Source organism: Phocoena sinus, chromosome 11, assembly GCF_008692025.1.
Source record: "Phocoena sinus isolate mPhoSin1 chromosome 11, mPhoSin1.pri, whole genome shotgun sequence".
Classification (NCBI taxonomy): Eukaryota; Metazoa; Chordata; class Mammalia; order Artiodactyla; family Phocoenidae; genus Phocoena; species Phocoena sinus.
The window spans coordinates 73,308,429-73,333,185 of record NC_045773.1 but is presented as its reverse complement, the minus strand read 5'-3'; the positions used below and the strand labels follow the sequence as shown (position 1 = coordinate 73,333,185).

General features: G+C 37.7%; 1 protein-coding gene across 7 annotated transcripts in view; it reads left to right on the top strand.

The window, feature by feature from the left end:
* SUPT3H (SPT3 homolog, SAGA and STAGA complex component) overlaps positions 1–24,757 on the top strand; it is a 462,022-nt gene that overhangs the window by 421,904 nt on the left and 15,361 nt on the right. For 4 of the 7 annotated variants that reach the window (XM_032649930.1, XM_032649934.1, XM_032649937.1 and 1 more), the window contains one exon: positions 12,475–12,615. In XM_032649930.1, the coding sequence (XP_032505821.1) occupies positions 12,475–12,516 (42 nt within the window). In that variant the 3' untranslated portion in view covers positions 12,517–12,615. Of the gene's footprint in view, positions 1–12,474; positions 12,616–24,757 lie in introns of those variants that run through there. The other 3 variants (XM_032649933.1, XM_032649935.1, XM_032649932.1) reach the window with 1 other exon arrangement.

Sequence of the window (24,757 nt, the reverse complement as noted above, 5' to 3'; positions counted from 1 at the left end):
ACGTGCTACCTCAGAAACGAGAAGTCCTCCAGTTATTCAAATTTAATATAAGGAGTTTATATCAGGCCCTAAAGTAATGATTCAAAAGAACTGGTTGAATGTTTATATAACATGAGCATTTCTTGCCTGAATTTTGATAAACCCTTCAGTGGTAAATGATGTGGGTTGGTGTCTTGGATTTAATATTTATTGTGACAAGCACAGCCTGTAGACTGGCATTTGGGAATAGGATAAGTCAGGCTCTCTCTCCTCTGGGTCTTACCTAGAACATTTTTCTGTCCTGCTACGCATTCCTCTCCCATCCCCAACTCGGGCCTCAGCTGAGTGTCTTTTCCTTCAAGAAGCCTCCTTGATCACCACCACCCATCTCAACTGTCCCCTTATATGGTCCCATTACACTCTATTCTCACTTTGTAATTCCCACTACTTTTGTCATTTCTTATTCAATATGTCTCCCCCACTAGACTGTTCAACATATGAAGGGTAGGAACCGCTTCTGTGATCACTGCTGTGATCACCACTGTACCTCACAGCCTATATTATTAAATGAATGAATGAATGACAGTAGCTTCATACAGAAATACACCTTCTCAGGTGGCTACCTCTGTGATTGATATTAACTACTGTGTCCTGATAGTTCTGTGTCATAATTTTATTATTCACTGTCTTCCAAAAATTCTTGAATATCTTAATTATCATTTATTTACTCTTCTAAATTGGTGTCTTGACCATGGGTAAACAGCTGTTGCTATTCGTGTTCTTATTCTCATGTTGTATTTTTTGACGTGGCAAAGGCCATTGAGGCAGTATTTTCTTTTAATTTTTATTGTATCATTGTTGACAACTTTGAAAATAGGAAATACAATTGAGTAACATTGCCACCCAACCACGATTGCTAAAAAATTATTTTATACTACTATAAACTTTTCAGTAACAGAATATTGGAACTTAAAATGTTTAGATGCCACAAAACAATTTAACAGTGTTGTTTTAGATGACTTGGATTTCTTTTTTTCTGGCAAACAATGCAGTTGGCTCCATAGATGCAGAAGTTTTTACTCCTGGCAGAAAACAGTAATGAGAAGCCCAGAAATGCTCCCATTGGGAGCTGTGAACTAACATCAGAGTAACCCTTTGCTTTGCTGCATTGCTTATGATTGAATTATTAAGGTCACTAATTTATTTTTCTTAACAATTGCTGCTGACGGTTATCTGGTGAAATGATAAGTGTGTGGTCTAAACCTAATTTTTCAGAGCTGAGAATACCCCAGCTCCTGCTCTCATGGTGAACACATGTTAGCATTTCTCATTGTCCGGAGGGGACTAAGGTACTTGCAAGTCAAATGCATTCATTCATTAGATGTTTGTTTTTTGAGCACCTACTTATGTGCTGTGCATTGGGTTGCACCCTGGACATACAGAGATAAATAAAATAGCAACTTCCTGGGGCTTCCCTGGTGGCGCAGTGTTTGAGAGTCCGCCTGCCGATGCAGGGGACACGTGTTCGTGCCCCGGTCCGGGAAGATCCCACATGCCGCGGAGCGGCTGGGCCCGTGAGCCATGGCCGCTGAGCCTGCGTGTCCGGAGCCTGTGCTCCACAACGGGAGAGTCCACAACAGTGAGAGGCCCGCATACCGCAAAAAAAAAAAAAATAATAGCAACTTCCTGCCTTCCGGAGAGCTTTGGGTCAAACAAGAAAAATGAGAATTAACTGTTGTTATACTAAACTGCCCCCCAAAAAATGGAGATTTTGATTACTAACTCCTGCCAGTTTGGCACTGTTTATACATGTACTTATATGTGCTTGCAGCTTGGAACAATTCGGACATCTGTGTTGTTTACATTATAGGTAGCTGAAGAAAAGTTTAATATTATTGCCATTAAATTATTATTACCATAAATGTATTTAAGTGCATACAATATCATGGAAAGAATAGTTTAAACATAGAAATGGCACACTTTTAGTTAGACTCATGTAAAGTTGCTAAAAATGACATTCACAAAAAACTTTTCTCTAAAATGCAATGCTATTTGTATCAACCACATAATTATTTTTCTCAGCAACAACAAGAAATTAACACATCTCTCATATAATTTGATTGCAATGACTTGGGCAATTAGAAATGGTAATTTTTAATAATTAAATTTTAATTTAGAGATGTTTATATTCAGAATCCTGAAATAACTTGTAAGAAGAATATGATACAGACTTAGAGAAAAACATGCATAAAATGACATGTTCCTCAAGATTTATAGGCTCCAGTTACTTGGAATAGAATGGGAGTTAATGCTATGTCTTTTTCCTATTCTACCAGCCAGAGAAGACCTCTTATTTAGAGGGCAGGGCTCCCTCCACTGTCTTAAATCAAGGCTCTGCTGTCTGACAAAATGCCCTCCATGATTTTCACTGGATATTTATAACATGCGGAAGTACACAAAAAAGGAAAATGTTTAATGAAGAGCTTTGCATGTTACAATGCTATACATCATATGGTTCAATTTAGATTCTCTGAAATATCAGAGTTAGAATGAAATTATCAAAAAGGGGAAAGTCACATGGCATTGGTACAAACAAGATGTGCCTATTTGTATTTATGTTTGCTAATGAATTTCAGCCATGATCCCCACTTTGATTTTAAGAGTCTCAGACCACCATTCGGTTTTATTCATTGTAATTAAATCTCTTGCCCACACGCAGACACAAGGGCAGCAAGAAAAGGTTTTATCTTTTCAAAAGCTATTACGTAGCTTTGATATGAAGCTCCAGAGGTCCAAAGATTTATAGTATTAAAGCAAAACAGTATGTCTCTCAGGGCACTGTCACCTCCTTCAGCAAATGGAGGAGCCGAGGGAGGGCTTGGACTCTGAATCCAGTGACCCCACAGAGGGCAGGGCTGAATTTGTGCTTACGGGAGCAGTGGAATTTGAGGCAACTTGGTGTAGTCTCCGATGTTGCTACCGAAAGAGAGGTAGAAAAAGGCCAGATAAAAGCACAGCTGGTTTCACGTAACTTGGGAGTGAGTTGGGGCAGAGAGGAGGGCTCATTCGTCTGTCTTGTGGAACAGCATTTATACGTGAGATGCAGAGATGTACATACCTTCCCAACCCCAGCCAACCGAGTGTTCCAACAAATAGAACACTTAGGCTAACTTAATTAGTAAGGACTAGGGAAAGACTGTTGCTTTCGGTTACTCTCCGACCTCCCTCACCTTTTCCTTCCAGCAAAGCCAAGCCAGTAGCTGTAGAACCTCTGCCCTCTGTGCCCTCTTCATCCCTGTGGAGTGGAAAAGAGCTTTTGGGAAACCGCCAGGCGCTTGGTAACCAGGGCGGCTCCTGTGGCCCACAAATCATCCAAAATGCAGAGAGTCTACCCTACACTTAGTTAATTGGGAGTTAACGGTAGTTTGGGACAGGGTGAATGTATGCTCCAAATCTTTTCCTTGTCCTTCTTCTACTGGATTTAACCCAAATTCGCCAACTCCAGACAGACCTAGGCAGGCCACATTATTTGCTTGGCCCTAAATCAGACACTGAGCACAGCCTTAGTAAGACTTCAGCATGAACAAATGGTACGTCGTTCCCTTGAAGGTTCTAAAGGTGCATACTTTTGCCACAGAACCTTTCAGCCAAGTTTATCTTAATTAGTTTGCCGTTTCATCCATTTATCAAAATTATAATTTGGGGCACTCAGGGATATTAGGTGATTCTCTAAGGGAGAGCTAATCATATAGCAGAAGAGGCAGAAGTAGAACTAAAAGCTCATGATCGCTGCCTTGTTCTAACTACTCAGCTGTCCTGTTTTGGACATCATGAAGTCCCTCCCTTCGCCCAGTCTCTTCACTTTTGTTCTGCTCCCAAGGGTACTTTATCTGGAAAAATGATTTTTTCCCCTACATCTGTTTTCCCCATTAAGGTCAGAGAAGCTGAACACACAGCTTTGGGCAGAATGAGAACCATCCTGGGTTCTCTCCACATGACCATGGATGTGTCTCTCTTTCTCTCTGGGCAATGGTTTTTTCATCTGTTAAATTAGGAATTGGGCTAGAGGAGTTCACAAAGATACTTTCCAATTCCGAAATTTTATTGTTCCTTGATTTTAGATGTAAGCAAAAGATTTGTTCAACTTGGTTTAGTAGGCTCAATTTCCAAATCCCTTTGTCATTGTGGAATTAAACGTGGTGTGGCGGTCTGAAGGACCGTGCTGCCTAACAGCAGCATCCCAGCATCTGGGAAGGAGAAAAACAATGACTAGTGTACAGATGACCCACAAGTAAGAAACGTGAGAGGTAATAGGTAACCCGTCTGCGTACAAGGCACGGTCCAAAAACCTAATTTCTGTTTCTTCTGTATTAAATTAAATGCTAAGATTAGGATTCCATTATGAAATATTGTTCACTGTATAATCATGACAGACTCTGAGAGGGTTCCATTTATTGACCAAACCATGTTGGGATCCTGTTAATGGTGTACTCACCTATTCCACCACCATTCTCAGCCCTCACCTGCATCCAGGTGGTCACTGGGATTGCTTCTCAAACATTCCAAGCTCGAACTCCACTCAGACCAATTGACTTTAAAGAAGTGAAGCCAGAGGATCTGTTATTTTTGTAAAGCGCCCCGAGTTATTTGGGTGCACAGTGTTTTTTATGATACACTATTCTTTAAATTAGTCTGGAAAATAAGTGCCAGTTGAGAGTGCCTCCAAACTGAAGATGACAGATTCAGGTCCCGTCTTTGCACTCTGAAGGATTGTGCCAGACTAATCCAGTTCATTTTAACTTACTTTAAGTGATCTTTAGCAAGAATTGAGTTTATGAGCACTAGGAGAATATGTATATCTATAGTAATCAGGATGGAAGAAATTAGGCCAGATTTCAGGGGGGGGTTTGTTTTCTTTTGTTTAATGTAAGACAGTGTGGTATAATAAAAAGAATACCGGCCCTGGGTTTTGAATCATAAATCTACTTATCACCCACTAGACATGTCACTTTAAAAAGGAGAATAACAAGACCTTTTTTTTTTTTTGCTAGTCGTGGTAAGGCTAAATTAGATATGGACATGAAAGTATTGTACTTCATAAACCATCTTTTTAAAATTGTAGTATTTTTTAATATTTGCCCCCCTGCTTTAAGAAATATACAATCTCATGCCCTTTTAAGTGTTATTTGAAATTAAATATTATGATTAAAAGTAAAAGAGAAAACAAAAAGGCTGCCTTATTTTTTCTCTTTCCCACCCTTGAAAATGACCTCTCAATGCATTTTACTTGTGGTGGTTAAACCATTAGCATTAAATTGGAAGCTTTAGTGACTGCAGGGACTGTGTTACTTATCCTTGTGTCCTTTGCACCTCCAAGCACAAGTGGTAGTGCAAACAAGCACCACCAAGCCCAAGCTGGAACTCTAAATAAAGAGTTGCTAAAATCAAATTCTGCAAATTTATAGGAATTCAGACAATAGAACCAAAATCTTCTGTCTTAGGCCTTTGAGGAATGAAGTATTTGTTAGTGAATTTGAGGCCTGCTATAATGAAATTTTCCCCCTTTTTTTCCAGTTTTATTGAGGGATAATTGAAATATATAAGGTTATATAATATATAAGGTTTGGTTTATTTAAAATCTTCCGTTTTTAAAAAAATTTTTATTGGCCTATAGTTGATTTACAATGTGGTGTTAGTTTCAGGTGTACAGCAAAGTGGTTCAGTTATACATATACATATATCCACTCTTTTTTTTTTTAAGATTCTTTTCCCCTATAGGTCATTACAGAGTATTGAGTGTTACCTGTGCTATACAGCATGTTCTTATTAGTTATCTATTTTAGTAGTAGTGTGTATATATGTGTGTATATGCCAGTCCCAGTCTCCCAATCTATCCCTCCCTCTGCTTATCCCCTGGTAACCATAAGTTTGTTTTCTACATCCATGACTCTATTTCTGTTTTGTAAATAAGCTCATTTGTGCCCTTTTCTTTTAGATTCCACGTATAAGCGATATCATATGATATTTGTCTTTCTGTGTCTGACTTACTTCACTCAGTATATAATCGCTAGGTCCATCCATGTTGCTGCAAATGGCATTATTTTCTTCTTTTTTCTGTTTTCTTCTTTTTTCTGAGCAATCTTCCATTGTATATATGTACCACATCCTCTTTATCCATTCCTCTGTTGATGGACATTTAGGCTGCTTCCATGTCCTGGCTATTGTAAATAGTGCTGCAGTGAACACTGGGGTGCGTGTATCTTTTTGAATCATGGTTTTCTCAGGGTATATGCCCAGGAGCAGGATTGCTGGGTCGTATGATAATTCTATTTTTAGTTTTTTAAGGGACCTCCATACTGTTCTCCATAGTGGTTGTACCAATTTACATTCCCACCAACAGTGTAGGAGGGTTCCCTTTTCTCCACACCCTCTCCAGCATTTATTGTTTATAGATTTTTTTGGTGATGGTTATTCTGACCAGTGTGAGGTGATACCACATTGTAGTTTTATTTTGCATTTCTCTAATAATTATTGATGTTGAGCATCTTTTCATGTGCTTTTCAGCTATGTGCATGTCTTCTTTGGAGAAATGTCTATTTAGATCTTCCGCCCATTTTTTGATCGGATTGTTTGGGGTTTTTTTTATATTGAGCTGCATGAACTGTTTTGTATATTTTGGAGATTAATCCCTTGTCCGTTTTTTCGTTGGCAAATATTTTCTCCCATTCTGAGGGTTGTCTTTTTGTTTTGTTCATGGTTTCCTTTGCTGTGCAAAAGCTTTTAAGTTTAATTAGGTCCCATTTGTTTATTTTTGTTTTTATTTTCATTACTCTAAGAGGTGGATCAAAAAAGATCTTGCTGCGATTTATGTCAAAGAGTGTTCTGACTATGTTTTCCTCTAAGAGTTTTAGAGTGTCCAGCCTTACAATTAGGTCTTTAATCCATTTTGAGTTTATTTTTGTGTATGGTGTTAGGGAGTCTTCTAATTTCATTCTTTTACGTGTAGCTGTCCAGTTTTCCCAGCACCACTTATTGAAGAGACTGTCTTTTCACCATTGTATATTCTTGCCTCCTTTGTCATAGGTTAGGTGACCATAGGTGCGTAAAATCTTCGTTTTTTCTTAATGTAGGCATTTATCACTATAAACTTGCCTCTTAGAACTGCTTTTGCTGCATCCTTTTGTTTCATCTTGAAGAACTCCAGTTAGCATTTCTTGTTAGGCAGGTCTAGTGGTGATAAATTCCCTCAGCTTCTGTTTGTCTGGGAAAGTCTTTATCTACTTTCCTGGGTAAAGTGTTCTTGATTGGCAGGTTTTTTTCTTTGAACACGTTGAATATATCATCCCTTTCTCTCCTGGCCTGCAAGGTTTCTTCTGAGAAATCTGCTGATAACCTTATCTGGGTTTGCTTGTATGTGATGACTCTTTTTAAACTCTTGCTGCTTTCAAAATTCTCTTTTTGTCAGTGATTTTTAAGATTTTGACTATAATATGTCTCAGTGAATAGCTCTTTGGGCTAAATCTATATGGGAATTCCTGAGCTTCATGTTTCTGGATGGTCATATCTCTCCCCAGATATCAGAACTTACTTCTTCACATGAGTTTTCTGACCCTTTCTCTCTCTTCTACTTCTAGGACTCCCATAAATCAAATACAGTCATCCCTCAGTATCTGTGGGGGATTAGTTCCAGGACCCGCCATGGATACCAAAATTTGCAGATGTTCAAGTCTCTTATATAAAATGACATAGTTTTTGCATGTGACCTCTGTAAATCCTCCCATATACGTTTTAAATCATCTCTAGTTTACATATAATAACTAATTCAATGTAAATGCTATGTAAATAGTTGCCGGCTCACAGCAAATTCAAGTTTTGCCTTTTGGAACTTTCTGGAATTTTTTTTCCAAGTATTTTTGGTTGGTTGAATCTGCAGATGTGGAATCAGTAGATACAGAGGGCTGACTGCATTATTTTACTTAATGGTGTCCCCTAATTTACACAGACTTTTTTCACCCTTTTTTCATTCTTATTTCTTTTCTCCTCTTAATGGATAATATCAAGAAATCTGTCTTCAAGTTTGCACATTCTTTCTTCTGCTTGATTCTTTTTTTGAAGCTCTCTCTTGCGTTTTAGTTCCAAAATTTTTGTTTAGTTCTTTTTTATGATTTCTATCTCTTTGTTGAATTCCTCATTTTGTTCATGCATTGTTTTCTTGAGTTCATTGAGTTGTCTGTCAGTTCTCTTAATCTCACTGTGCTTTCTTAAAATAATTATTTTGAATTCTTTTTCAGGTAACTCACAGATATCCATTTCTTTATGGTTAGTTACTGGAAAATTATTGAGTTCCTTTGGTGGTGATATGTTTCCTTGCCTTTCCACATTTCCGGTAGCTTTGCACATTTGAGGGAGCAGTCAACTCTTCCAGCCTTTTCAGACTGACTCTGGAGGGGAAAGACTTTCACCTGAAGGTGTCTGTGAGGGCTCTGGCAGGGTGGGGTTCAGCAGCTCTGATTCTGGGGAAAGCACAGTGGCATAATCTCTGTGCAGCTCCATCAGCTGAGGTCAACTTGGGCAAACACTGCAGGGGCCCAGACTGCAGAGGTTCTGCAAGTGGCAGTGATACCTAGGGCTGTTGGGGTCCTCTATGGCCGAGGCTGCTGCTGGGGTCTTTCTTTTTTGCCTGTGAAAGGAAGTTCTAGCCAAGGGGATCCATTTTGGTACAAGGTTTAGTGAGCTGGCACTCGGTGGCAGTGGAGCTGGGGTTCTAGGATCAGGCACGTGTGGAACTACCTTGGTCCTGGGGCACAGGTGCACTTGCAGTGACGGTAGTGCCAGTGTCTGAGGTGCAGGCATGTGTATATCTTCCAATATATATATATACAGACTGTATATATACAATATATACAGTGTATATATTGTGCTGTATATATACAATATATATATACAGACCCTGTATATCTTCCAGGGTCTGAGTTCTTGGGGCTTACCACAGTGATTTGGACCCCAGGGTGGGGAGAACAGCAGTGGCACAAGCTGGGAGGTGACAGGGTACAGTAGTGGCTTGAGCTCAGGGTGCAGCAACAGCACATCCTGGGGATGGTGGGTCAAAGTCCTAACTCTGGCCCCATGGAACAGGGTGCAGAGCAGCAACAGCTCAGCCTCAGTGATGCCAAAATTAATCAGGAAATGTAGTAGTAAGAATAAAATACAGGTCTGAACTGAGGGGCGTGGTTTTATCTATAATTAAAGCCTTACTAATTAGGCTAATGGCATAAATAACACACATATAATTATATTCAAACTGCAGGATATGTTTTATAGCATATTTATCTTCTTTTGCTTAAGATAAATATTAACCTTTTGCTTTTTAATATTAATTTGCATTCCTTAAAATGTGTAATTTATGATGCACCATAAAAAAGCAGAAGTAAACCAGTTTGGGATTTAAATGTTTTCTCTAGCTTGTTCATTGTCCATATGATTTTTTTAAGCCATGTTTTTAAAGTACACCCTTAATTAGTTAATTTCCCCACCAGTGCCCAGTGCAGCAAATAGAATCTATGTCTGTTTATCCAGGTAGATTGAGATTCCAGTAAAAGGTCATAATTTGGAACTGAATGAATAAAAGAATGTCAAAAATGGGAAGCTAGCTTGATACTCAATTAAAAAAAAAAGCCTAAGAACTACAATTGGTCCTTTAAAATATATATATATATATATATCATCTTTGCTGGTAACTTTGGGAGATGCTAAAATATCTGAGTTGTTCAATGCATTTACATAGTAGCCAACAGTAGTTGAGAACAGAGCTCTATTAAGTAAGAAGTAAAGCTTAAGTGGTATATAGCAGTAAGAGCTGGTTTGGGGGGGCGAGGTCTGTGTTATTGATTAATTTATACTTTTCAGTAGTTGGGGAGGTCCTGGCTTTTGCTGGTCAAGGTCTGGGTTTTACTAACTAGGGGTGTCTGTGAATCGTTCATAGGATCTGACAGTAGAGAGTGAGTTGGATACAGAATGTTCCATGAGAACGTGGCCTCTGGAAGGCCCTCACACCAAGCAATGTTTAAATTTAGTTTCAGCATTCGCAACACAAATAGAGAGAAATTCACAGTTGACACAAAGATGAGTTGTCTTCATCCATCTTCCTTTCAAGTTGCTTACTCTGGAAGGGATGCCAAATTTGGGACATTCCCATAATTACCCTACACAGACAGACAACATACATCCTTTATACATCAAAAGGAAAAAGCAGTGACTCAGGGTGGAGGACCCTAGGGGATTGGTTTGCTGAAATTGCTCTTCACTAATTACACATGCTCGTTGTTTCTTCTTTACTTTAGAATTAGAATTAGAAGAACTTATTCCAGAAATCTGGGTCAGCTCTAAACTTTGGTTTTCTCATTAAACTTGGCTACTTGAGTGTCTATGTTATTAAATAAGCCCGTCATCTTTTACTTGTTTGCAAACAGTGGTAATCAGTTATCTGTGAAGGTGACTTGATTTTTGAAAAGTGACCTCTTCAGTACTGGAGCAAACCATTTCATATCACCCACCTTGGAAAGATTTAATGTGGTAATTTCTCAGGTGAGTTCAGCCAAGACTCAGTCTTCTCCCGAGCCAAGACTGCTTTTTCAAGGAAGGCTCACCTCAACCATTTACCTTTAAGAGGAACCCAGCTTTATTCCTAGGTCCATTTATCTCCATGTAAACCATTCCTTGTGCTTTCAATATTATGTTATGTTAAAGGTTGTCACTGTGGTTGTAAACTGTAAAATATCAAGGTTAAGAAGCTGAAAGTATTACTTTGGCGTGAGCCTCTCGAAGGCGGCTGTGGTGGAAGGGGCTGTTTCAAGGCCTGAGGCTCCCCTGCCTGTAGTTGTGGGAAGACACCTTATCCGTTCCTGCAACTTATTTGTGGCTCTCCAAGGAGCTCACTTAACCACTGTTCTCCGGTGCACAATCTTAGGAGCTAGAGCTGGAATTTTCTAGCCTTTGTTAGAATGTTTGCTTCAATCTGAAAGTACCCTGTGGCACAAAGAGTCCAATGGTGAGATGGAGCTCCCAGAGATCCCTGAGAAAGGAAACTTGGAATCTGCCACTGTTTTCTCATCCTTGATATGCTGATCTGGAGTGAACTGTGTAACAGCATAACCCACCGATGAAATTTCAGCCAGGACGCCAAAGCCTGACAACCATAGTAAATCCTGTGTAAGCAGGAGATTTGAAGGGAAGGGTTTTGAAGTTAATTGAATTTTATGATTAACAGAAAGTTATCTGGAAAACCATTTTTGTTTCACCTCATATTGGTAGAAGTCTTTCTAAAAAGCTTGGGTCCACTTTCCTTTTTTTTTTTTTTTTTTTGTATAATTAAAAATAATCATGTTTTTAGAATAAAACTCTCAGCACCTTCATAACATTATCTTAGCCATAAAAGCTTATTCTGTATTTCCTATAATATGGCTACTGAAGGTAAATTTATTGAACCTAAAGTTTACAGACTCCAGAACAGCCCAGAGTTACTAGCTTAAAGGAAAAAAGATCGCTGATATGAGATTTTGTCATTTTTTCCATTTTTCTGAAAACAGATTATAGAAAAATTCCATTTAATTGAGGGTTATGAATTCTCTGAACGTTGCTGTTCCTAGTTTAAATAATGAAAACTATGGTGGTGAAAAGGGGTATTTTATTCCTAAATCCCGGATTTTAATTCTGCGTCACTCTGGGTCTCATTGTGAGAATCAGGACGAGTCACAGAGGCCCTGTATGGCCCAACTCTTCTGACTCTGAAATGCAGAATATATCTCTTGGGGTGAGAAATCACACCATTTTACTTTCTTTACTGGAATATATTGCATTATTGCAATTAGTATCTATTTTCCCATTTTTCTTTTATGGGAGTATTTTTATCCCATCATGAATATCCATTTATACATCTATATGTACATGAATGTATATAAAATTATGTAAGATTCAGGTTTTCTGTAATGTCTATAATGTACAGAACTCCTTAGAGATCACCATATTTGTGTGGCGGGGGGGCTCTGTTAGTATCTGTTCCCATAGCTTTTCGCTGAGACTGTAAATTAGGCCTGGGAAGGATATAATGAGTCAGTAATTTACAGACTATTAAGAGACTTAGTTAGAAGTGATTCTTGGGCATGTCCAATAGAGAGCACATGTTTATAAAGGACAAACAGATTCAACACAACATGTCTTTGGCCTAACCAAGCCCAATCAATTAACAAAATGGGATGTCTTATTTTAGGTATCTCCCACTCCCCCAAAATAGAATCACTAACCGCTTGTTAACCACACTGACTTTTTAACAAAGTGGCTGCTAGAGCTTTGCCACCAGAAATGTTCAGATTAAGCACCCTATTAGATGGCAGCCAGCAGAGTCTACAAAACAGGAAGAAAGTTCTGTTTGCTCTTTCGCTTCCTTTCCTGGTCTGACTTCATGTGATAATTCACTGCAGATTTCTTTTTCTTTGACAGAGTGCCTACCGCAGGAATGGGATGGCTTTTCTGGCCTGCTGATGTGACTGGGACCGAGACAACAGGAAAGGCAGTGTTATATTAAGGTGATTTCTGTTCCCCTCCTTGGGCAAAATAAAAGACAAGTTTACCTTCTCCGCATCCTTGGGAGTGGGTTGGTTTGTTGTGACTATCAACTGGCTGACTCCAGCCCTTTTCCAGCCCCCTCAACACTTAGTCTTGTTTACTAGATGGGCCATTTAGCCAATTAATGGCAGGATGTTTGGGATGGTGTGTAGGTGGACAAGAATGCACATCACACAGTTTTGAGATTTTAATTTGGAATAGATTTACTGCTCTCAGCTCACATAACTTAAAAGCAGTGACTTTTTTTTTTCTCAGTGTTTAGTCTATGTTTCATTTGATGCATTTTGTAATCCAGGTTTAGGACAAAGGAAACAAAATTAAAAGAACAGTCAGTTTTCCCCTTGGACTGTCCCACCAACTCTACCTTCTGACATTTGATGTCTAGATCTACATATATTTTACAGACAAATGTCCATCTTATAAACTCACACTAATCAAAGACCTAATTGGCCTGATGAACTGTCTGTTCCCATCTTCTCTTCCCTTCACCCCACGTGTAGTATATGTGTCATTTTCATGGCCTCCTCCCAACTTCCTGAGTATCTACCTATCGTGTGTTTTTCCCCTCGTAGACCCTCTTCCCCATCTTCATTTTTCTCCTTCCCCTGTCCCTCCGATCCCCAGGCCCAGCCCTCACACACACGCTGTACCCATTTAGAAGCAAAGCGGTTAGAATCAATGGATGGGGAGCCAAGTGATCTGCTTTCTCCCTCCAAAGCACTAACACCTAGACTGAAATGTGGGCTGGGCAGTTTCTTGCTGGTAGCAGCTGAGTTATCCTTCTGGCATCTATACTTTCTCCAGTAAACGAGGAACTGTAACGAAGCGAACCAAGATATAGCAGTTATATACAGTTCTTGATTGAACTTGAATTGCAAAGAAGGAAGTGGTTTCTTTAATTCTTTAGGAGTTTTGTATAATTTTACTTTTATCATGGTTTCTACACACACTGAGATAGCCTTTGTAAAGAATTAATAAAAACAGAAATGAGAAGCATGCAAGATTTTCCTCCTGTGACCAAATCATAGTGAGGCTCAGTTAATGTGATTGTGCCATATTATTCACATTTGTTAACTATCACTTACCTGTTCTATGTTAGTCCTTCTGGAAAAAATCTTCATGTCAAGAACAAAAAAATGCAGATATATAATATCAAAAAATTGCCAAAGGGTTTTGATGTTCCATCTGCGCTGGGTGAAATGTATGATTAAACTTCTCTTTTTATCATCATTCTTATTTTTCTTGGCATCCCTAATCATGGAAAATTACAAGCTTGCAGTAAACATCCTAACTTGTAAAACGACAGCATTTATTGTATTTGGTTTCTCTGCCAGGCTTATGGACGTGTAAAATTTTCAGGAGCCGGTTTTTCACATCGAAATTCCTCCTCTCCCACATTATACATTTTAAAGTATGCACAAGGCAGAAAATATCGGGTTTAGATTTTTTTTTCCCTTCATTTTATTCTACCTGATCTCCTTATAGTCCCAGAGAAGGAAGACTCAACGTACATTTCTCTCAGAAATATGACAGGTCTGTGTTTTTGTTGGTCTGGCGTATGTTTGTCTATCTTGAACAGTCTGACAGGTAATTATTTATAAAATCTGGTTTTGCCCAGTAAGTCCATATAATAACCTTTCACTTTTCATCATAAGCCAGTGAGCTGAATTTAGAATAGAACAAGGTCATTTATGTCTGTCCCGAACCAGCCTAGATGTCCCCGTAATGGCTCAATATTAATATTTGTAATTCTTTTTTTTTCTTTTCTACACTGACTCTTTCCACAACACTAAATTTGAAGTGAAATAAAATTTCCTTAAGCAGTGAGTATAGGGGGAAAAAAAATTTATAAAGGGAAAGTTTCAGAAAATGTGACTTAAATAAATTTCTTTAAAGATTAAATTGTTATGTAGAATCATAAACTGTCAGAGTGGAAGATGGTCTTAAAGATCATTGGAAACAACCACTCATTTTACAGATGGAAAATGATGGCCTGGAGAGGGAGACTGACTTTACCAACGTCACTCAGCAATGCTATGACAGACCAGAGACCAGACCATGGTCCCTAATTATCAGTCTATCTAGTCTTATACTCCACCATACTGGGTTTGCATTAGATATTACCAAGACACGTCAGGGTTTTATGGCATGTTTATCTTAGACAATAACCTAGATTTATTTTTTAAATGATTCTAATTATGGACACATCCTAAAGCATAAGCGTTATATTAAAATCTTCCTCAGAGGGACTGTGATGTTAATTAAATAATGTGTTATATGCCAGTTATACATCAATTTTAAAAAAGAGGTCTGTAAGCAGGGGAGAGAGGAATTAACATACTTTGAGCACCTACTTTGTGTCAGGAACCTTACCTTTGGTAGTTCATTTATCTTCCCAATGACTTTGTGATGTTGATGCTAGAACAATGAAAATAAAAACAAAAATAAACAAATGGGACCTAACTAAACTTAAAAGCTTTTGCACGGCAAAGGAAACCATAAACAAAACAGAAATACAACCCACAGAACGGGAGAAAATGTTTGCAAACAAAGCAACCGACAAGGGATTAATCTCCAAAATATACAAACAGCTCTTGCAGCTCAATATAAAAAAAAAAACCCAAATAACCTAATCAGAAAATGGACAGAAGATCTAAATAGACATTTCTCCAAAGAAGACATACAGATGGGAAAAAAGCAAGTGAAAAGATGCTCAACATCAATAATTGTTAGAGAAATGCGAATCAAAACTACAATCACCTCACACTGGTCAGAATGGCCATCATCAAAAAGTCTATGAACAATAAATGCTAGAGGGGGTATGGAGAAAAGGGAACCCTCCTACATTGTTGGTGGGAATGTAAATTGGTACAACCACTATGGAGAACAGTATGGAGGTTCCTTAAAAAACTAAAAGTAGGGACCTCCCTGGAGGTCCAGTGGTTAAGACTCCACACTGCCAATGCAGGGGGTGCAGTTTTGATCCTTGGTCGGGGAGCTAAGATCCCACCAAAAAATCAAAAAAATTTTAAAAATTAAAAGTAGAGCTATCATATGATCCAGCAATCCCACTCCAGGGCATATATCTGGAGAAAACCATACTTCAAAAAGATACATGCAACCCCAGTGTTCATTGCAGCACTATTTATAATAGCCAAGACATGGAAGCATCCTAAATGTCCATCGATACCTGAATGGATAAAGAAGATGTGGTACTTATATACCACATAAAAATATATGGACTATTACTCAGCCATAAAAAACAATGAAATAATGCCATTTGAGGCAACATGGATGGACCTAGAGATTATCACACTAAGTGAAGTCAAAGACCAATATTATATGATATCACTTATATATGGAATCTAAAAAATGATACAAATGAACTTATTTACAAAACAGAACAGACTCGCAGGCTTAGAAAACAAACTTATGGTTACCAAAGGGGAAAGGTGGGGGAGGGGTGGTAAATTAGGAGGATGGGATTAACATACACACATTACTATATATAAAATCAACGAGGACCTACTGCATAGCACAGGAAACTCTACCCAATACTCTGTGATAACCTATACGGGAAAAGAATCTGAAAGAGAATAGGTATATGTGTACGTATAACTGAATCCCTTTGCTGTACACCTGAAACTAACACAACATTGTAAATCAACTATACTTCAATATAAAATTAAAATTTTAAATAAACAAAACAAAAAGAAACAAAAAGTCAGGCTTAATTGTAAATCAAATGTGAATGCACAAAATAGTTTCTATTTCTGTAGGCCTGTGTTTGGGAGATGGAATTTGAAAATAAATAAGTAAATAAATAACTTCTCTTATGGGAAATTGGCACTGCCTTACAGACTTGAAGATAAAGGAAACAGAAATATATTTCTCCCTTCACCTGAATTTGGAAATGCAATTTTCTAAACATGCCATTTTGAGGATATGTCATTAACCTTCTGCCTTCACATATTGCAATAGTTGAGATTCAAAAATAATGTTCCAGTTTTAGAACCAAGAGTTGTTATTTAAAAACCATCAGAAGCACAAATATTTTTTAATGGTGTATATACTTCCTGTATCCGGGGAGGAGTCTTCATTTATTACTGCATGTTCTTTGTTCCTATAAAATAATAAACAATCCACGTTTAATGCTTTTACCACGTAGAAGACAAATAAACATAACTTGTGATTCTTGGTCTGAAAGAAAACAATTTTACTTGCCTATAAATTATAAAATTTAATTTTATGAAAAAAATTTTGTATAGTTCCCAAATCAGGTATTTCTTTCCAGTTCATATAACCCCTTATGTAAAACCGAGTCACTACAGAGAAAGTATTTCCTCATCTGCCCTCCTGGAATTTAGATAGAACCTTCCCAAGTTGCATTTAAAATTCTACCATCAACCATGTATACATCTCATAAAATATTTTATAGTCTCCTGTATGCTCTGGCTGAACATTTCATAGTACGTAAACACTTCTGCAAATAATATAAGGGCATCAAGTTGAATATGTCATAGCAGTGGCAGCCACATAAAGCTGATTCTCCCTCGATTTATTTTCTTACTTTTATCTTCTTATTTGAAATGCAAGGTGAAACTTTCTGTGCTCTTCTTGTACAGTTGGTTGGGGGCAGGGAAGGGGGGCAGACCAGGGGACTCCAGCAGTTTCAGTGGGGTTGTGTTCATTAAAGCAAAGGCTCTCTGCACAGGGCATCAAGCCAAGCTTAAACAGCAAAACCATGCCTGCAGAAATTGGATGTAAATGTGATGGTTAAATAAGGGCCAGATGCCTTTAAAAACTCAAATATTAAAAAGTCGTATCTCTTAAAGTAAGTTTCTAGTGTCGTGACTAGGATAGTGATACTGTAGCACTTTAGAAAAAGAAGAAGAAGAAGAAACAAAGAAAGAGACTTACATTTGTCTTCTGGAAGAAAATATCAAATATTCAGCCTGTCATAAGTCATGGGAATTTTGGCAATTGAAGCATATTTTAAAACAATCAATTCCTACAAAGTCATGAGAAACCCAGATACAGTATTTCATTGTTGGAAACCACTGTAACTCTGTATACACTATTATATTCATGTTCCCTTTTCTGCTCATCACCACCACTCATTCACTGTTCCCTTTTATTCAAAGGAAGATAAAAATAGAAAAAGGTATAGGAAAAATCAAGAAGCAAGAGGATTACTTATATAATATACTTACATATTATACAAGAGGATTACTTGTATAATATAACTGTAAATTATAACTGTTTAAGTAACAACTTACTTGCTATCAAAAATGATTTATTGTATCAGTATTTTAATAATAAGTTTTACATAATAATTGTAGGACACCGTGTGCCACCCTTTATACTAAGCACTTTGTGTGGCTATCTCATTAAATCCTCACAACCCCACTATGAGACACGCATGGTCATTCTCCCTGTTGCCCAGAGGTGATAGAACGCAAATTTAAGAACAGAAGCTTCACTGCCTTATGCAGAAGTGCCCAAGATGGCGCTAGCATTTGTACCCAGCACTTTGACCCCAGAGCTCCTGCTCTTAACCACAGTTGTGCAGCACAGATTGTACTAAAGAGTTCTGATAACATATTAAAGAGAATTGCTGCCCTGAACCTAGAAGCACTTCTCTACTAAAAAGACTTGATTACAAGAAAATTTCATTTTAACTTAACATTCCTTCCCTAAGGCCAAGTATTATGTATATAATAGAATATCATGTAATGTATAATAGACTATAATTATATAGAATGATGCCAAGTCCTCTGTAATATCTTAAACCTTAAGATAAATACATATGATCAATGCACATACTGAGAATCCCTGTACAACTTATGAGAAAAACTTCCTCAAAAATCCATGTGTACAAAGCCTCTCCTTTGTGGAGACCAGATTTCTCCAGAAGGCTCCTATTACATAGGCTACTATTCTATGCTTTCATACAAGGTATTTATCTCATGTTATAAAGTAATCCCCAACTTGTGTACATGTGTTTGCAGTGGCAGATACAGAAGTACGTATGGCAACCCCTTGCGACTTTATACAGATGTCCCTTTTAGATGTTCGCTTGTTAGTTGTGACATAGTCATTGTTTCTTCTAGCCCAGGATGTGTGTGTGCTTGGGGGGAGTGGTGGACAGAGAAAGGAAGAAAGTGGAAAGAAAGTTGCTGAAAACAATTTGAATTAGAAATGATGGTTTTCATAATTCAAAAAGACACATGCACCCCAGTGTTCATTGCATCACTGTTTACAATAGCCAGGTCATGAAAGCAACCTAAATGCCCATCAACAGACAAATGGGTAAAGAAGATGTGGTACATATATACAATGGAATATTACTCAGCCATAAAAAGGAACGAAACTGGATCATTTGTAGAGACGTGGATGGACCTAGAGACTTTCATACAGAGTGAAGTAAGTCAGAAAGAGAAAAACAAATATCGTGTAGAAAAATGGTACAGATGAACCAGTTTGCAAGGCAGAAATAGAGACACAGATGTAGAGGACAAACGTATGGACACCAAGGGGGGAGGGGAGGTGGGATAAATTGGAAGATTGGGATTGACATATATCCACTAATATGTATGAAATAGATAACTAGTGAGAACCTGCTGTATAACACAGGGGACTCTACTTCACTTTGCTGTACAGTAGAAACTAACACAACATTGTAAAACAACTATACCCCAATAGAAAGAAAGAAAGAAAGAAATGTTGGTTTTCCTCCCTCATGCAGCTTCTTTAATTCAACCCTAGGTCTGTTCTGCCTCAGACCAAGTCGCTTTCTGATTTTTGTTTGTTAAGATGCCGACTAGCAGTACTGCAGCCTGTTGTACTATGTACCTGTAGCTTTCTCCTCTGAATGGCGTTGATTTACTTCTTCCAATCACTTTACTTGGGAAAAGTTAATCACTCCTTCCAGACCTGTATGTGCCAATCCATCGAGCAGTCTCTAAGCAGCAGTGACTCCTGCACATTGGCCAGCCACACTTCCATAGGTTTGGCCTGGGAGGAAACAGTGAGCCCAGATGGTGCAGGAAGCTTGTGACTTACAGGGCAGCCTAAGCAAGATCAGCATGGTGTCAATTTTCCATGGTCCTAATCCCAAAGGAGTATACCAAATCTAGGGTCCAGATGACAGAAGACCAGAGGGATGGGTCGCTGTGTCATGGAGGCACCAACTCTAAACCACAGCCAAGCAGTTTTCCAGCTTTCATCCATACCTAAAAGGAGGTCGAAGTGGAAAATCCCATGTCTCTCCAGAACCAGGGAGGCAGATGATCCTTGTGGCAGCTCCTCCCAAGACTAGCTGTCTTGCTGCATCCCTCGGATGATCACAGAGTGAAGTGGAACCTTGCCTACGTGATCCAGATGGAGACATGCAAGGTCACTTAGGGTGCCTTTCCCCTGCAATATACAGAGTCATGTGTCTCTGTGAACCATACGAAAAATCCATCTGCCTCTTCCTCCCTAGGTTTTCAAGGTGCTCTCCTTCTCTAGCTCTTTTCCATAAAGCTTCGCCTATCAGGGCAGAGTGCCTTCTGCATCCTCTGAATTTTTATGCCCCTGTTGGTCTCTGTACTTCCTCTTTTCTGTCCCTAATCATCTCTCCGTGTGCTTTGTAGCCTGCCTCAAGAAATTAAGAATTTCTTGAGGGCAAGTCTTAAATCTGTACCTCTTTGTAATCGCCACATGCACATGTTAGGTGTTCAATAAACATTTTTTGGTTGTTTAACAAACATGAGCACAAAATTCTTTTTCTTTCTTTTTGGTTTTTTTTTTTTTTGGTTAAGTCTTTGTTTAATCTCTTATTGATGCTTGTTTGACTTATTTGGCTGCAAATCTCAAGAACTATAGATGATCACAGCCTTTTTCTTAAAGACAATAATACAGTGTCTCAGAGAAAGCAATTCAAAGCAGGCCATGAGTCAGATTTCTTGTGGCCTTTATGAGTAGGTCACTCTGACTACAGTCTTATTTGAAGGGGTTAATGACCTCAGGGAGGGAGGTAACCTTAGTCACATTGGTACACTACTAAAGACCTAAGAACCTTTGTGTCCTACTTGAATCTATACAAACTTGAAAAAGACTTAAGAGACGTACTCCATTTTTGTTTATAGCAGCATCTTTGAAAACCTGCTAGTCCTCCCACTAGTTTACTTTAAAGACAACAAGCTATTTTAGGATGGGATTTCCCTAAAGGTAATGGAAATAACATGTTCACTGAACTTAGAACAAATATGAAGATCTATTTAGACTGAAAATAATGAGATTTTGTGAACCGGAAGCAACAGTTTTTCACCCAACAGTAGCTTGCAGCTAAAACGTCTGCTTTCTTTATCTCTCTTCATTCATTCAAAAAAATTTTCTTAGCACCTATGAAAGCCAAACAATCAACATGGTGTTGACAGTTCCCAAACAGTGAAGCAGGGACCTAGGGGGAACCGCAGAGTTCCATAAAAGGGCTCAAGAAGCCACCTACATTAAATTATCTATAGATTAAATATGTTACATGTTTTGCCCATATGGGTGCCACTCTAAATATTTACATACGTGCCATTGTAATTTATAAAATACAAACATAAATTTATTTAAAAATGACACTGAAATCCTTGTAGCTTTTTGACATTACATTTTTTTTTTTCATTCAAGAGGTAGCAAAAGTACAAGTTACAGAATGCATGAGTCAGGGAATTTGTTAAGGTTAAAAAGTGATTCTCAAGCTCAAAAAAAAAAAAAAAAAAAGAGATACCTATTGTCTTCTGTGCTTTTACAGTAACTGCCATTGTCTCCGCAGCCCTTCAGTGGTGAGTAAGTTGTGCCCTCTGAAGGTTTTAAGCTTCTTTAGCTTAAATTTAAGGGTATTTTTTTTCTTTTGACATTAAGTATCACCCGAACTTTTTTCATATGTCTTATTTTGGGGAAAATTTATGGTCTTTTTAACATTAGGAAGTTTTGCTTTTCCTGACATTTTATTGCTTTGCATATTTGAAACATTTCAATCCCAGACAATAAATATTATGTGATTATTATTTTCATATGGATAGGCTATTTCCTCCTGTTTTCTCTAACCCCCTTTCCTAGCTAATACTCAAAAATTTATTAAACTGTTCCATTCAGCTTTTTCAGAATCACGTATAATGGAAATTGAAAGAGGGGCAGGTTTGAGAGAGGAGAGGTAGTAGTAGTTGAAAATAAATTGAAGTGTGTAGTTTTCTTTCAGTTGGATTTCTAATATTTCTTGTTTGGTTGAAATGAAGATTATATTTATTCTGTAAATCATTTTTATAAATTGACATAACCAGTTATCACATTACGTGGTATCTTTTTATATCATTATTATGGAAGCTAAATGGGTCTCAGCAAAGTGGACAGATGTTAGCTGAGTACACCATGAGAACTCAGTTTTAAAAGCACCCACCTTTAAAAGCTCTCCTCATGGCTCCCTCACCTGCATCAATTCTTTTCTCAAGTACCTGTTCTTCAATAAGGCCTTCTCTAACCCCCTTTTAAATATTGAAGCCCCAGCCTCTGCCTTACATACAATATCCTGCTTCCTTGTTTTCGTTTTTATCACTAACACTTCCATACCATTTCTTAGACTTATTTATCTTGTTTATTATCTCCTTCCTCTAGAATGTATAGACTGTCTGAGATTCAGGATTATGGTCTGTTTTGTCCACTGTTGTGTCCCCAGCACTTAGAGCAGGGCCTGACACTAGTGCATGCTCCGTCAGTATTTTCCAACATAAATGAACGATTGATCAGTCCTTATTTCTGCAAATTCTTGCAACATTATACCCATGTCATTGTTCTCTGGTTCTTCTCCAGACTTTAACTGTTTCTTCTCACTTCTGTCCTGGCTTGTTGTCTGACTCCATGCCTCAACTATTTGCTTTCCCTTGACTTTCCAAAGTCCTCTGAATTTCTTCAACTGTGTTCTTCAACATAACTCTTTTTTTAGATTTTAGTGCTTCCAAATTCACAATACATCTTCAACAGAATAAGAAATTTGGCCACCACAAGCAAGAGTTATTATGATATACTTGGTTTTTCATTAACATTATTTCAAAGTTTTTGATATATTTCACTACTTATTAAATTTTTTGCACAACTCCAAGTTAGCAATTTTTTTTGGCCGCGCCACGCGGCTTGCAGGATCGTAGCTCCCCAACCAGAGATCAAACCTAGGCCCCAACCGTGAAAGAGCCGAGTCCTAACCACTGGACCACCAGGGAATTCCTGGGTTAGCAGTTTTTTAAGTGCATTTATTTATTACCTCTTACGTTGCAGTCGTTTTTTCTTAGACACAGCACATATATTTATTTCTTTTTTAAAAATTAGCTCAATGTGGTATAGTTTACATGTAGTAATAACCCCTTTTTAGATGTGTGGTTCAATTCAGTGACTTCTAACAAATAAGCACAGTTGTGTAACTGCCACCATAATCAAGATACATGAATGCCAGAAAGTTCTCTTATGTTCCTTTGTAATTGATCTGCCACTGATCACTAACCCCTGGCAACCACTGGTCTGATTTCTGTCTCTGTAACTTTACCTTTTCCAGAATATCACATAAAATGGAATAATTCTATATAAATTTAGATGTAAAGTTTTTGTGCCTTCTTTCACTGAGTGTAATGCTTTTGAGATTCATCCATGTGGTTGTGTGTATCAGTAGTTCATTTCCTTTTCTTGCTGAGTAATATTCCTTGGTGTGGATGCACCACAGTTTATCTATTCATTATTAAGTGTACCTTTCGATTGTTTCTGGCTATTAAGAATAAAGCTTCTATGAACATGGGTGGACAGAGCTTTGTGTCGATTTATGTATTCATTGGTAATGGGTAAACACTTAGGATTGGGATCACTGAGTCATATGGTAAGTGAATATTTAATTTTATAAGAAACAGACAGTGTTTTCCCAAAGTGCTGTACCATTTGGCACTACCATCAGAAATATGAGATTTCTAGTTGCTCCGTATCTTTGCCAGCATTTGGTATGATCTATTCTGTTGTTTGTTTTGTCTTGTTTTAATTTTAGCCATCCTGATAAGCAAATAGTTGTATCTCACGGGGGCTTTACTTGCTTTTCTCTGGTGACTAATGGTACTAAGCACTTGCATGTATTGGTTTACCATCCATATATTTTCTTTGTTGGTTCAAATCTTTTGTCTATTTTAAGAAATCGGTTGTTTGTCTTCTTATTACAATATAAGAGTTCTTCATGTATTCTAGATACAGAAATGTGTTTTTCACATATTTTCTCTGAGTCTGGGGCTTGACTTTTCTTAAAGAGTCTTTGGAAGAGCTGAAGGTTTTAATTTTGAAGAAGTTTGATTTATCAATTTTTATTCTTTTATGGATCATACTTTTTTGTGTCTTATCTGAGAAATCTTGATCTAACCCAAGCTCACAAAGGTTTTCTCCAATGTTTTCTTCTTGATATTTTAAATTTCAACTCTTACTTTTAGGTATTTGATTCATTTTGAGTTTACTTTTGTATATGGTGCAAAGTAAGGTTTAAGATCCCTTTTTTTTTCTTCCCCTGCACATGGATGTCTGTTCCAACACCATTTTTTTGAAGATTATTCTTTCCTCATTGAATTACCTTGACACCTTTGTCTAAAACCAATTGACCATATATGTGTGGGTCCATTTTGGATTCTGTTTTGTTCCATTGATCTATATGCTCATCCTTAGCACCTCACTGTCTTGATTACTAAGTCATAAAATCAGGTTTTATGAATCCTTCAGCTTTTCCTTTTCAAAATCTTTTTTTATTCTATGTTCTTTGATTTTCCATATTTCTACAAAACACTTGCTAGGATTTTGACTGGAATTGCTTTGAATCTATAGCTCAATTTAGGGAGAATTGATACCTTAACTGTTTTAGACCTTTAATCAATGAATGTGGAATAGCTTTTCATTTACTTAGGTCTTTTCTGATTTCCTTCATCAATGTTTTATAGTTTTCAGAATGTAAATCCAGTACATATTTTATTAGATTTATCCATAGATATTTCAATTTCTGGTTCATTGCTAATATATAGAAATAAAATCAATATTTGTATATGGACCTTTTTTCCTGTAACCTTGCTGATCTCACTTACTAGCTATAATAGTTCTCAGGGATTTTTGTTTT